The 15,495-nt window shown below is 34.4% G+C and overlaps 1 protein-coding gene across 1 annotated transcript; it reads right to left on the bottom strand.

The window, feature by feature from the left end:
- Positions 1–14,129: 14,129 nt before the first annotated feature.
- On the bottom strand, positions 14,130–14,612 carry LOC107950019 (putative disease resistance protein RGA3). The gene has a single exon (XM_016884768.1). It carries the CDS (start codon positions 14,610–14,612, stop codon positions 14,130–14,132), a length of 483 nt encoding a protein of 160 aa, XP_016740257.1.
- Between the last annotated feature and the right edge of the window lie 883 nt (positions 14,613–15,495).

Here is a 15,495-nt window from a genome sequence, read left to right as displayed (position 1 = left end):
AATTTTTTGCTTTCAATCCCATAATGGAGATGATGACAAAAGAAGATTACAAAGATAGACATAGTCAATTCAATTTAATAACAAGAGTAATAAATAACTCAATCCTCCATTTTTTTTCATCCTTCCAGAATAGATTTTTATCTTTATTCATAATCTCAAAATGATATCCATTATAAATATCTTTTAAAACTAATGGATTAACTATCACATTATATTAATATAATAGCTCTTTTAGAGCTTTCAACTAATTTTGTACTACCAAATATTGAAATAATCTTGGTTTATATTTTCTTTTGCGTTCACTTCGGGGAATGCAATAGATTTACTAGGACGAACTTATAAACGTCCCAAAAAATTCTTTATTTCATAATCACCATCGTAAACATGCGTGGATTTCAAATCAAAATCTATCTATTCATGTTATCATGATTAGTCTCCAATTATAATAAACCTGATATAATAAATAAATCATAGTAATATGTACCTAAAGATCTTTAACATTATCGTCATCACCATGGCTATTATCACGAGCACTATTGCAAGTAGTAAAACAATTTTGTTTTCATAATAAAATTTATAATCTAATAGTAAAAATCATTTAATAAACAATCAAAATTCTCGTGTACGATGCTTGAAAGTTATCTGATACACATTATACCAAATTTCAATACCACATATATGTTATAAAATCTTATGAAGCTTCTAATAAAATATTTATAAATTCAATTTAAAAGATATAATACAATCATTCAAAATTAACAAATTAATAAGATTCAATAGATTCTATCAAATTTCCCTTTAATCAACTATGGTAGGTTAATAACACTTTCCACCATAATTTTAATCAAATTACAAGAATATTTAATAACAAGAATTTAATAACCAAATCTTTAAACATCTAAATATTATGCATACTATAATTTAATAAAAGAATCTTAGTGTAAAAGAAACCTTAAAGTAATAATATTTTCCCATAAAATAATTTTACCAAAAAATCGATCAACAAAGGAGAAAAACATACCACATAAGGATTATATAAATTTCTTTGCATAAAAGGGCATAAAAAATTAGAGATTTATGTGTACCTGAGTGGTTAAAGGCTCTAATGATTACCCATAGTGCGCAGGCCTCAATTGAAATAGCAACATCTCTAGAAGGCAATCGACAATAGTAAATTTTGGGATATTTTTGTGATTTATGGAGGAAAAACAATGAAAAGAGAATCGTGCTGATAACGTGTTATAAAATAAATAGGCATGGAGTAAAGAACAAAGAAAATGGGAGAGCAAAAGAGAAAGCATAGTTTATTGATCAATCGGAATATTTACAAAACTTCTCTAAAATCTCTATTTATAGGCATAAGAAGTATAAATGAAGTAGAGATATACTTCCAATGACTATTAGAATTTAAAGTACATCAAAACTTATCTTGATCTTGATGGACATCCACTTAATAAGATATTCATAACAATTATATATATATTGAAAGTATTTGATTTTATATATTAATTGTGGTTGTTGCCAAAACTTTTTATAATTTTCATAGACAACCTCTCAGTCTGATATTTTAGATTTTTTTGTCAAATTTTTTTCAGGCTTAGTATTATGCATCCGTTGCAAATTTATTTTCAATGCTTTAATTTGACCAAGTTTAGTTCTTATACTTTTTAATTTTTGAAATTTTCGTCCTAATCTAAACAATAGTAGTTAGATTCGTTAGATTAAATTTTGCAATTAGTTTTATATTATATGTATGTTAGGGGTGTAATCGAGCTAACTTAAGCTGAAATACTGGCGAGCTCAAGCCCGATTCAAAATTTAGAGCTTGATACTTGAGCTTGAGCTTGATAAAAAACCTATTTTTAAGCTCGAATTCAGCTTGAGATATAATTGAGCTCATTTATAAATTTTGTTCTCAAGCTCGAGCTCAATTAAGCTCATACATATTTAAGCTTGAGCTCGGCTTGATAATTAAGCTTAGGGTTAATAATACATATTAAGGGTAATTACATAATTTAATAATATAAAACTATTTCAAATATATATTAAAAATGAAAAGCCCGATAAGGCTCGTGAGCCGTTTGAACCAAGTAATACTAAGCTTAATATATTTTGGAATCATGACCAAATTGACATAATGTGTAAATTTTGAGGACTAAATTTATTATTATGTCAATTTTAAAAATGTTGCCATCTTTTCGTTATCCAATTAATTAAAGTTAACGAAATTAGACAAAAAAATAAATACGATTAATTGTGCGACAATTTTATAACTTTTATAATTATAACTAAATAAACATAGTTTGATGATCTAAAATATAATTTACCCTAAAACAAAATACTCTAAACCACACTAATTTTTTTAAGAATAATTGAAAATAATCCTAGTATGGTATATATAATATTACACTAATAATCTAAACTAAACAGCATTAGAGAAAGAGAAAGAGAAAGAGAGACAAATGAAAATAATACACAAATTGTATTATTAAAGAGAGCAAATTGAAATCATATTAGGCCAATAATGCTGGGCTTGGTCTTCGGTGCTGGGTTAGATTGATTGCACTGACCCGTGCGGGTTGCCCGGTTCTAGATCCTCCCATTATTTTTTTTTCTTTTTGTTATTATTGTTTTTCTTTTCTCATTATTATTGTTTTGGTATAATGGTAAATTAAGATTTCAATGTTTATATATATATATTAATTTGACATCATTTTTATTTTAGCTAAATTTTGTCATTCATCTTTAAAAAAGAGTAAAATCATTTTTTTAACGAAAATACAGATTAAAACATTAAATATTTTATTGATATTGACGTGAAAATCCGTGTAACTATCCACGTGTACTTAATGCTAACAAGAAACTATTTGTTTTATATGTAACGTCAATAAATAATTTGAAAATTAAAAAATATTCAAAAATTTTAAAATTAAACAAATATTAAAAAGTTCATAAGTATGAAGTACATGTGGGTTGTCACACAAACTTTTATGTTTAAAATTTTAATGTTTTAGTAAATATTATTATTAAAAAATCAATTCGACTTTTTTTAAAAGATTAAAAATTTTACTCGAAAAAAAAGGAATAAAATTAACAAAAGATTAAACAGTAATGACTATTGCTTTATACTCTCTCAATCAATACTCTAAAATATTTCTCATTTGCCCAAAATAATCTTTTTATTTTTTTTTGTTTACTTTCTTCTTCCAAATCCCACAAAATTTTACTTTCTTTTTCTCTTCTCTCAACTACCTTTACTTTCTTTTCTCCCACAAGCATATTCTAAATATATAAATGACTTTGATATAGAAGCGGGAGTTTTGGGCTCTCCAAACCAAGATGTCTTCCTACTAGAATCCGCTGGGCTTCTTCACAAAAGAGTAAGGGATAAATCAACTTCTCTCTCCACTTTTTATCAGTCTGATCAATTAGCTGAGACATACAATAAATACTACTTCAGCCCTTGGATATGCCAATGACTTGTCCCAGGTAACCATTAATCATCCCAAATGGGAATACATTGCCACTCCCAACTTTCCACCTTAATCTTGCCTCCACAAGACCTATAACGCTTTATATACTATTCCATGTGTGATGGGTAAAAGCCTAAGCTAGATTCTAAAAAGTTTGAATTAGGGTAATACTTTGACTTTAAAACATGAGCCATTAGCACATTTGGATTTGAGAGAATCCGCCACATTGAACTTAACAAAGTAAAAACACATACCCTTCATTTAACTTTGGAGCACATAAACCATACCAAACACACCATATTTCCACAAAAATTTACTAATAATAGATTCAATATTGTGACACTAGTGTTGGAGGAAGAAGAAAACAAGACATCGCCTAAGTAGAAATCACCTACAAAATTGATTTTATCCACGTTTCCTTTCCCCTACCACTGATAACCTTGAACTCCAACTGTTAACTCATTCCAACAACCTATCCTTTAGCATCTGGAAAGATCATTTCTTCTTTCTCCTGATTCCTAATAGCAACCCTAGATATTTTTTGAAATCATTTGACCCTCGTATCCCTAACAAGTGCATAATGCAATATCTATCAGAATGACCAACATTCGCACTAAAATCTCAAAAGTTCACCTATTGGCTCGAGCAAATTTCATACTATTATTTGTTGCGAAGTGACCATCCAAGCAATGGCGAACCCTAAACACAAGTCTGCGAGCTCACCAAATATACGAGCTCATGAAGACTACGAGTTCACCAAATCTGTGACGCACTAAAGGTGCGAGCCCTAATAGGGGAACCCATACCTACGAGCTCCTTTGCAAGTTGGCAACTTGTCAACTTGCACTGAAATAATAATGATTTTTTATTAGACATTTTGATTGCTGATTAGACTAAAATCAACCAATGAAGAAGTAAGTTGTATGAATCAAGTTGCAAGATTAAGCTAAGTTGTAATTATTTTTTTAGCTTATTTAAGCTCACTTGTTCTTGTAAACATTATATTAGCTTTTTTAATCAATGAAACAGTTGATCACAAGCTGATCTTTCTCTAATTTTTTCTTCTGTTTCAATTCTTTCTTCATCAAAAAATTCAACAGTTGGTATCTAAAGCAACTTATCTTTAAGGGCTTGTTTTCACAAAAATGTTTTCAACAAGCTTGACACCTCCACCACCCCTTGTTTTCACAGGAGAAAAATATCATATTTGAGTAGTAAAAATGAAAACCTATCTTCAAGCCTTTGATCTTTGGGAAGTTGTAAATGTTGAAATAGAACCACCAGTGTTGAGACCAAATCTTACATTGGCTCAAATGAAACAACACAGTGAGGAATGTGCCAAAAAACACAAGGCGATGTCTTGCCTACAAAATGGTGTTTCAGACGTGATCTTTACAAGAATAATGGCATGTGATACTTCCAAACAAGCTTGGGATAAGCTCAAGTAGGAGTTCAGGAGTTCACAGAAGATAAGACAACAACAAATGATAAATCTCAGACGAGATTTTGAAAACCTCAAGATGAAGGAAGCTAAGACTGTGAAGCAATATTCAGATCAAATCATGGCAGTGGTGAACCAGATAAGATTGCTAGGGGACTGGTTTGTGGATAGCCTAGTAGTTGAAAAGGTGATTACCACACTTCATGAGATACGAATAAAACATTTCCTCAGTGGAAGACTTAAGGGATTTATCAACTATCTCACTCTCACAACTAATCAATGCTTTGTATGCTCTAAAACAAAGAAGGGCAAATAGAGAAGAAAGGCACATCGAATGAGCTTTTCAAGCTAGAAACTGAGACATTGCGAGCTCCTCAAGATAGAAAGGAAAACAGAGCTGTTCAGATAAGAAAAAGAAGTCAAAAAAAGACAGTGGAAAGAAAAACTATCCATTGTGTTCATATTGCAAGAAGTGGGGTCACCTTGAAAAATTCTGTTAGTTCAAGCCTAATGTCTAATGCAAAAATTACAAGCAGTTTGGCCATGAAGAAAGGGTGTGCAAGAATAAGGGGCATCTAGAAGAAAAAAAATACTCAGGTACAAATTACAGAAGCAAGCCAAGAAGAATTGATGTTTGCAGCCTCATGCGAAGTACAACTCCTAGAATACTGCGTACCTCCATGTGAAGTCCAATTCGCGGCACCATACGAACCCTCCAACAAAGTAAGAAAAAACTAGTTGGTTGATAGTGGTTGTATAAGTCATATGGCTGCAGATGTGAGCATCTTCAAAAGCATTGACAAAAGGTTCTACTCCAAGGTGAAAGTTGGAAATGGCTAGTACATTGAAGCAATAGGAAAATGAGATGTTTTGATTAAAACTACATCTGATACTAAACTTGTCATAGATGTTCTTTTAGTTCCTGACATGGATAAAAATCAGTTGAGTGTAGGTTAGTTTCTTGAGAAGAAATATTCAGTGATATTCAAACACAAAAAATGCTTAATATTTGATCTAAGTGGATGCAAACTCATTTCAACAAAAATGGTTGATAGAAGCTTTGCTGTCAATTGGAACTTAGCAACTTCAATAGCATATACCAACTCACTGGGTGAAACCAAGTTATGGCATGGAAGAATGGGACATGTTGAGTACAAATCCTTAAGTAAAATGTCCAAGAATAACCTGGTTGAAAATTTATCAAATATGGTTAATCATGAATATGTATGCGAGGTATGCAACTTGGGAAATAGGTGAGGTCTCTATTTCCTGCAAGCACAACATTGTGAGCCACTAAAAAATTACACCTAGTACATACTGACATTTGCGGACCTATGAAACCAAGTTCGCCAAATAGAATTACATACTTTCTGTTGTTTATTGATAACAGTACAAGGTTTTATTGGGTGTACTTCATGAAGAACAATTCCGAGGTGGCTGAAATCTTCTTCAAATTTAAAGCCATGGTTGAGAACCAAAGTGATGACAAGCTCAAAATGGTAAGATCAGGCAATGGGGCATAATACACCTTAGAGAAGTTTGAAAAATTTAGCGAATAGTCTAGTGTTCATCATCAATTGAGCAATGTGTACACTCCATAGTCAAATGGAGTAAGTGAAAGAAAAAATAGAACTGTAATGAACATGGCTCGCTGCTTGTTGTTTGAAAGTAAATTGCCAAATGAATTTTGGGCAGAAGTAGTAAACATTGCTATTTACTTGCTAAACAGACTACCTACTAAAGTTGTTGAACTTTCTGTTTGACACTTAAGAGTATTTGGTTGCACTTGTTTTGTTCATGTTCCAAAAGAGAAAAGAAACAAGTTGGACAGTAGATCATGGCCAGGGATATTTGTTGGATATGCCAGTGTTAAAAAAGGATATAAAATCTAAAATCCTTTCACCAATAAAGTGCTCATAAACAGAGATGTGAATTTTGATGAAAGATCTAGAATTGGATTGCAACAGAGAAGGAGATGTATGAACAGGGGGTCCAAAACCTGATTTGCGAGCCACTAGGAACCAAACTGAAAATGATGTAGTTGATGAACAACCAGTATGAGGAATCAGGTCCATCACTGGAATCTATCAACGGCGTAATCTGGCAAAGCTAGAACTAGTCACTTTTGAAGAAGCTCAATGGTGAACATTTATGAAAGATGAATTCACCATAATCAATAAAAATAAAACATGGGAGCTTGTGGATATACAAGTTCGCAAGAAATTAATTAGTGTTAAATGGATGTTCAGAACCAAGATGAATCCTGATGGATCAGTCAATAAATATAATGCAAATTGGTTGCAAAGGGGATTAGCCAGCAATATGGAGTGGACTTCACTGAATCCTTTGCCCTTGTTACGAGGTTAGACATCATAAGGCTGCTAATAACTCTTGTAGCTTAAAAATGTTGGAGAATACATCAAACGGATGTAAAGTTAGCCTTCCTAAATGGCTTTTTGAAGGAAGAAATTTATGTCGAGCAACCTCGAGGATTATATGGCTTAAAGCAAGCACCAAGAGCGTGGTATGAAAGAATTGACAGCCATCTAACAAAGAAGGGTTTTGAAAGAGTTATCAGCGAGCCCACTTCATATGTGAAGAAAACTGGTAATGAAACACACCTCATTATTTCATTACATGTTGATGATTTACTTATGATTGGCAGTAACAGCGAATTGGTAATTGTATTCAAGGACTAGATGCAAGAGAAGTTTGAAATGTCAGACTTAGGTGAAATGACATACTTCTTCGGTCTGGAAGTGAGTTAAGCTCACGATAAAATTTTCATAAACTAGAAGTGATTCACAATAAAAATCCTGCGTAGATATAGCATGGAGAATTGTAAACCTACAGGCACCCCTATCACTCAAGTTGAGAAGCTCACCAGCAATGAAGATGTTGAGAAGGTTGATGAAACAAGCTACAGAAGCTTGGTGGGATGTCTGCTTTACTTAACAACATTTAGACCTAAAAAATTTTTTGTTGTAAGTCTGTAGTCTAAATGCATGCATTGCTGTAATGTGAACCACTACAGAGCAGCAAAAAGGGTTCTTTAATACATAAAAAGAACTCTAGGCCATGGAGTGAAGTTTGTGAAGACTGAAAAGGTCAAACTACTTGGGTATTCAGACAGTGATTGGGCTGAATCTACTGAAGACATGAAGAGTACCTCAGGTTATTTCTTTACTCTGAGATTGAGTGTATTCTGTTGGAGCTCGAAGAAGCAAGAAACAATATCACAGTCAACTGCTGAAGCTGAGTATGTTGTAGCTGCAGTAGCTATGAATCAACCTATCTAGTTAAGGAAACTGCTAAATGATTTGAATTTAAAACAAGAAGCAACAACAGAGATTAACTGTGATAATCAATCTGTTGTTGCAATTGTAAAAAATACAGTGTTCCATGGAAGAAAAAAAATTTCAAAATTAAATACCACTTTGTGAGAGAAATGGAACGAGCTAAGGAAGTAACCTTGGTTCACTGCAATTTGCAAGATTAGTTGGCTGAAATTATAACAAAACCCCTTGGGAAAATAAAGTTTGAAAAGCTACGTCATGATATTGGTGTTCACAACATGGAGGCCAATGAGGAGTGTTGCGAAGTGACCATCCATGTAATAACGAACCCTGAACACAAGTCTATGTGCTCACTAAATGTACGAGCTCTACAAAACTACGAGCTCGCCAAATCTATAAGCTCATCAAGACTACGAGCTCACCAAGACTACGAGCTCACCAAGACTGCAAGCTCACCAAACTTGTGACGACACTAAAGGTGCGAGCTCTAACAGGGGAACCCATACTTGCGAGCTCCTTACTTTGCAAGTTGGCAACTTGCCAACTTGCCAACTTGCACTGAAACAGTAATAATTTTTATTAGACATTTAAATTGCTGATTAGATTAAAATCAGCCTATGAAGAAGCAAGTTGTATGAATCAAGTTGCAAGATTAAGCCAAATTGTAATTATTTTATTATTGTTTTTAGCTTATTTATGCTAACTTGTTCTTGTAAACAAGATTAAGCCAAGTTGTAATTATTTTATTATTACTATTAGCTTATTTAAGCTCATTTGTTATTGTAAACATTGTATTAGCTTTTTAATCAATGAAATAGTTGATCACAAGTTGATCTTTCTCCAATTTTTTGCTTTTATTTCAATCTTTTGTTCATAAAAAAAATTCAACACTATTCGCCCCACTAACTGAGGCATCACCAAAAACATTATTGTAATCGACAAAAAAGAGTGTTTAACTTAGGCTCATTTTGACCTACACTAGCACCACTGATCAAATCCTCTTGTCGAGCCATCTTGAGGAGGGTGGAAAGACTTTCCTTGCACATGAGAAATAGGATCAGACTTAAATAAAGCAACACTATACAAGTTCAAATTGATATAATATTCTTATTATTTTTATATTTCAAATAAAAATATAAATGAAATGGAGGAAAAGAAATTAAAAAAAATCAATCAAGTCTCACATAGATTCATGGGGCTGATCAATTAATTATATTAAGCTAAAATTGTATTGACATAAAAAAACTATACGAGAGCCATGAGCAATCTTGAGCCCTTCCACACCCATTTCTTATTAGCTTCTTAGACTTAAAAGAGGACAATCTTCAATCCTAAATTGTTTGAGGCGTTGCATGGATTTTGGCAGACTTGATAATTCTGGGCAATGTTTGATGTCAACTATTTCAAGTGATGTGAGATTGTGCCACTTGATTGAAGTTTTGAGGTTTTCACAATTTCTACTGTTCAGATACTTTGAAGTATTGGTAGATCCTAGTAGCAGCCATTGGGGTAGAGGCTCTAGCTTTGTTAAACCTACAATAACCAATGATTGAAGGCTAAAACCATTATGAATGAGGTAATCTTAATTATAATCATCATAGTCATACTCAAATCAAGCTTTTCACAAAACCCAATAACTAGAGATTGTAATGTAGCTACATACTTTAAACCATATGGCAATGATACCAAGTTGTTGCATCCACAAAAAACCAATGTATGAAAGGATTTGAGTTTTTAAATTCCTTTAACCAAAGATTCAAGGTTTTCACACCTATTAATAGCTAAAACTCGAAGAGATTTCAAGTGTCACAATCCATGACCATGCAGATCCTGTTACTTTGTAGTTAGTGATAAAAATCTCAGATTGACCATGTGTCCCATATCCTTGTGCAACTCTTCAATTTGGTCACAACCATCAAAGTCCAAAGTCCGCAATTTTTACAACTCACAAATGGAGTTGGGAAGTTTCTTGATGTTAGGACAGTTGGAAATGTTGAGTTTTCTTAAATGCTTCAAATTACCAATCCACTTGGACAATACCTTGAAGTAGTCTCAGAAAGATCAAGCATCCGCAAATGTTGGAACCTCTTTACACATGTCTTAGTAAAGGATTTTCTGGGTATTGGAAACTCAAGTGTACAAAAATATCCTATTTTATTAAAGAACTTGGAAACATTTTCATCGGAAGAATCATTAGAGTTAACAAGGCACACATGCCGAATCCATGGGACAATATTTTGCTCGAACGAGTTTACAGCACTCATTCTTTGCCATGAATGATGCAAGATTATTTAAAAGGTCATGCATTTTAAATGTACCAAAAATATATATGTCATCATAATCTTGTAAAAAATCATGAAAATAGGTCATTCAAATACCGCCTACCAATATCTTTCGGGTTTTCGTTTTTATTGGAGGATTGAAGAAGGCCATGACCTATCCAAAATACGATTAACCGAACCTCATAAAGAGCAACACCGTTTGGAAATAGTGAATAATAAGCAAAACATTACTTCAACGGAGGAGATAGTTGATCATAACTTAGTTTAAGAACATGAGTTGTTGCATTATCTTTCTCCATTAACTCCCAGGTCTAGCTATCTCTGACAAGTTTCTACATTTACTCTGAAGTTTTGGAGAAAAGCATACTCCCCAATTGTAACACCCCAAACCTAGCCTAGACATTATGGTCGAATCTAGCGTGTCATATTGAAGTGTCTTTTGAAAATTAGACTTGTTGGTAAAAAATATGTTTCTAAGTTTAAAAACCCCTTTACTATTATTTAATAAATCATCTAGTCAAAATGTTTGCCTTGTTATCTGCTATTGTTATAATAGGTTGATCTAAAATCATGGAGCTTTTGAAAACTCCAATGTTTAAATTTCGTGTCTTTGAAAATAATAATTATTTTGTAAACTCGTCTTCTACTAAATTAGCATATTAAAATAAGTAAGCAAAAGCCCAAAAAATTTAAACAAACATAAATGATCTTATTACATAAAGAAAACCCAACACAAACTTTAAATTTAAATAAAAGCAAGTGTAGAATAGCTGCAATTGTGTGGCCACCTCCGAGTCCCTCGCGACACCGACCCGCTTACAACTGGGGATTACCTGTACAGTTAAATAGAGGAGTGAGTTTACGAAAACTCAGTGTGTAATCCCCTAACAAGCAAACAATCAATTAAACAGTAGATAAATACAGTTTGAGCCTAAGCCCGTTACAGTAACAGTCCAGTTCAGTGTAGGCCTAAGCCCTTTCCCGTAACAATAAACGATTGGGCTTGAGCCCATCACAATGGCAGTAATCAGTAGGGCCTTTGCCCAATTTTAGCAATAGTATTAGTGGGGCCTTGGCCCATAACAGTAACAGATATCATTCATACAATGAACAGTATATAATATCATTAATTGATGCAGTAACAATATAAAATCATTAATCAATGCATACATACAGTTAGAAATCCTACCCAATCCAGCCTTTACATACCACTCCGTCTCGCCAAACACACCATGTGGGGATAAAATTGACCCACCCAGCCAGACACATCAAGCTTAGCACCGGTTGCGGCACTAAACAATATTGCAACAAAGCTACCAGTAAAATAAATGGCATATAGCCATCAGTAGGTCCACAGTCGTCTTGGGCGACCTGTGCAACGTTATCAGTATGGTACACTTCCTCCAAATATAACAACCCATCCCCATGCAATATATCGTGACAGAATATCATACGTGTATACAAAATTTCATGCTCATTCATAGTCATACATATCATAGAACAAATCAGTCATACATAACATAAGGCCATAACAGTCATTTCATCTTCTAGGGGTATAATAGTCATTTTACCTTATAAGGATATTTTGATCATTTTACCCTATGGGGGTATTCCGGTCATTCTACCCTATAGGGGTATTTCAATCATTTTATCCCATGGGGGTATTTCGGTTATTATACCTTATAGGGGTATTTTAGTCATTTTACCCTATGGGGGTATTTCGGTCATTTTAACCTATAGGATTATTTCGATTATTCTACCTTATGGGGGTATTTCGACCATTCTATCTTATGGGAGTATTTCGGTCATTTTACCCTATAGGGGTATTTTGTTCATTTTACCTTATGGGGGTATTTTTGTCATTTTACCCTATGGGGGTATTTCGATCATTCTACCCTATAGGATTTTTCGATCATTCTACCCAATGGGGGTATTTCGGTTATTTTACCTTATAGGGGTATTTCAGTCATTTTACCCTATAAGGGTATTTCAGTCATTTTACCCTATGGGAGTATTTCGGTCATGTTACCCTATTGGGGTATTTCGGTCATTCTACCCTATGGGGGTATTTCGATCATTTTACCCTATCGAGTATTTCGGTCATTTTACCCTATGGGGGTATTTCGGTCATTCTACCTTATTGAGGTAATTTGGTCATTTTACCCTATTGGGGTATTTCAGTCATTTTACCCTATGAGGGTATTTCGGTCATTTTACCCTATGGGGGTATTCGGTCATTTTACCCTATGATGGTATTTCGGTCATTTTATTCTATGCAGGTATTTCGGTCATTTTATCATATGCAGGTATTTCAGTCATTTTACCCTATGGAGGTATTTTGGTCATTTTACCCTATGGGGGTATTTCGGTCATTTTACTCCATGGAGGTATTTTGGTCATTTTACCTCTTTTGGGATCTGTAGATATCGACCTCTCGAAATGTTCGCAGTCGCCTCGAGCAACTCAAGTAACCTAAATGGTCATAACAGTGGAAATAGGCCCAAGGCCCATTACTCGGCCCAAGTGGGCCTACACGCTCGTGCGGCCCGTTCAGCCCAAATTTCGCCACAATTCGTGGATTTCATCTATGTGGGGCCCACGAGCCCATTGAGCCCACACGACCCATTTCAGCCTAACGTGGCCCATTACGGCTTAAGCCCATGAAAATAGTCCTAGAGGCCTCTACAGTCTATCACCGATGGTTCGTGGGTTTGGCTTACCACAAGAGCGATCGCACGCTCGTGTGGTCTCTAACGTCGTATTTCCAGCTTTTTGGCTTTTGCCGTTCTACAGTTACAGTAAGGTGTTTACACACCTGATGCGATTTGCAGATTCTCTTTGTTCTAAACACTCTTATTCTAAAAGTCAATGATCATCGCACCCTTGTTTCCTAGGCAATGTGCCAATCGACCTCTACCACCAACAATTAAGAATAGAAGCAATGCAGGTTGGAGAAAGCGACGAAAACCTTGAAAACCTCGCCAATCTCCCATCGAGAACAAGGAACAAATGAGATGTGATATATATATCTCCACAACAACAACCTCCCCAAATCCCAATATTCTATCCTCAAATCTCTCCAAATATCCCTCCTCAAATCTCTCTATGACCAATTCAAACTCCATTTAGCAGTATTTCAATCCAACTCTACCACCCATGTGAGTTAGGCAGTAAAATAAATACTCCCTTTTTTGATGCGCCACCACTCAAACCTTAGACCCCATGTACACTCCACACGCCCCTTACCAGTAGATCAACAACTCATTTGTATCATATTTTAACCAAAATAATTTAAGAACCTACTACTTAGATCCAAGGATTTTATTCACCTAAAATAAAAATTTTGCATAAGCCAAGGCTTGAACCCCTGACTTCTCAAACACTTCCAAACACTCCTAAATCACTTAACCACTGAAGCAGACATTCATTTATGTCACTTCCTTACACAACTAAATATTTATGTGTAGTCTCCTAACTGTTCCCTTGTTCAAAACCTATTTCTTCTAGGCCCAAAATTCGGGGTGTTACACTAATGTCTTCACTACCAGAGGAACCCCTTTGCATTTTTTTACAATTCCTATCCCAATTTTCAGAAGGTTTGGACGTTGTTTCTCTTCCCCTTTCTTGAAAGAAAATTTCAGAAACAAAGATAATTTATTTTGTAAGGAAGAGCTTCCAAATAGAGTGGGGTGATAGTACCGATGATCTTTGCAACTTGGCTACTCCGAGTGGTGACTACAATTTTGCTTCCAACATCTCCTTCTGCAAACAAATGTTTCAGTTCCACCCATTTTCTATTATCCTTATTGCACACATAAGCTAAAACAAGCAAATACTTTTTAACATTCAAGCAGACTCGCAAGACCTTTCGTAATAGCTCTAAATCCAAGATTCCAAGGTCTCCATCACTACCCTTTCCAGTTTTAATGGCTTTTAATGCTAACCATTTCAGATCAAAATCATCAGAAACACACGCCCACAGTTTCAACTCAAAGTGAGCATCCACGGTTTCATCATTGAAAATCAGTTTGGCAAGGGTTGTTTTCCCCATATCTCCAACTCCAACTATGGGAAGGACAAGTATCTCTTCCATATTAGTTAGATCATCCTGTGTCAACATCTTTACAATTCTTCATTTTTCTTCATCTTTGCAAATTACTTTTGATTTTTGCTCAAAGGAGTAGGCCTCCCTCTCCGAGTGTCGGTCATGCCTTAGGCAATCATGTCTCTCAACGAGATGAAAATTGTTTTTCAATGTAGCAGTCTCATGAAGTTTCAAATTGAGTTGTTTAATCTTATGGGCCATCTTACATCAAAAAGAAAGTGGGTTTGAGCTTGAAAAGAAATAGCTTACCTTCTTTCTAATGCTCCTCTATTTTTGTTGGCGATAAGGAGAATGGGAAGAAAACGTAGAACACATAATAAGGCAACAAGAGGCAAGAAATATTTTACTTGCTCACCAACGTGTAGCAAGGAATGAAACACAAATTTTCATTAATTTTTATTGTAGCAATACATGCCTTTTTATAGACAATTACACTCATTAGCTTATAAAAGCTATAAAATATTGCTTGTACTCCTAAACAAGCTACCTAAACATATCAAGCTGTCATCAAGCTTGTTCTTTTTCAACTAGTTTAATTACAATGAAACTAAACAAAAACCTTGCTGTTACAACAAGTATATGTGCTGCAGCACTGCAGCATTTTCACAAACTACATGCACTTCAACCAAAAATATCACAGCAGCATGGTTGGTCAATTTTCAACACTCCTCTTTGGACTCCATGTTGCGAATACCAATCATTCAACAATGTTTAAGCTTGCTAGTCACAAGGTGCTTTGTTTCAAGTAGAACCTGCTCAAGCAATACATTTTCAACCTTAGCCTCATTTTCAACCAAATCTGACTCACACACTTGACATACAAGTCTTTTGTGCCAAAGATTTTTTCATCAAATAGAGTATTCTCCTCCTTCAAAGCCTTGACAGACAACACATCTTG

The sequence above is a fragment of the Gossypium hirsutum genome, chromosome D03 (genome assembly GCF_007990345.1).
Source record: "Gossypium hirsutum isolate 1008001.06 chromosome D03, Gossypium_hirsutum_v2.1, whole genome shotgun sequence".
NCBI classification, from domain to species: domain Eukaryota; kingdom Viridiplantae; phylum Streptophyta; class Magnoliopsida; order Malvales; family Malvaceae; genus Gossypium; species Gossypium hirsutum.
This window is presented reverse-complemented; position numbering and strand designations above follow the sequence as displayed.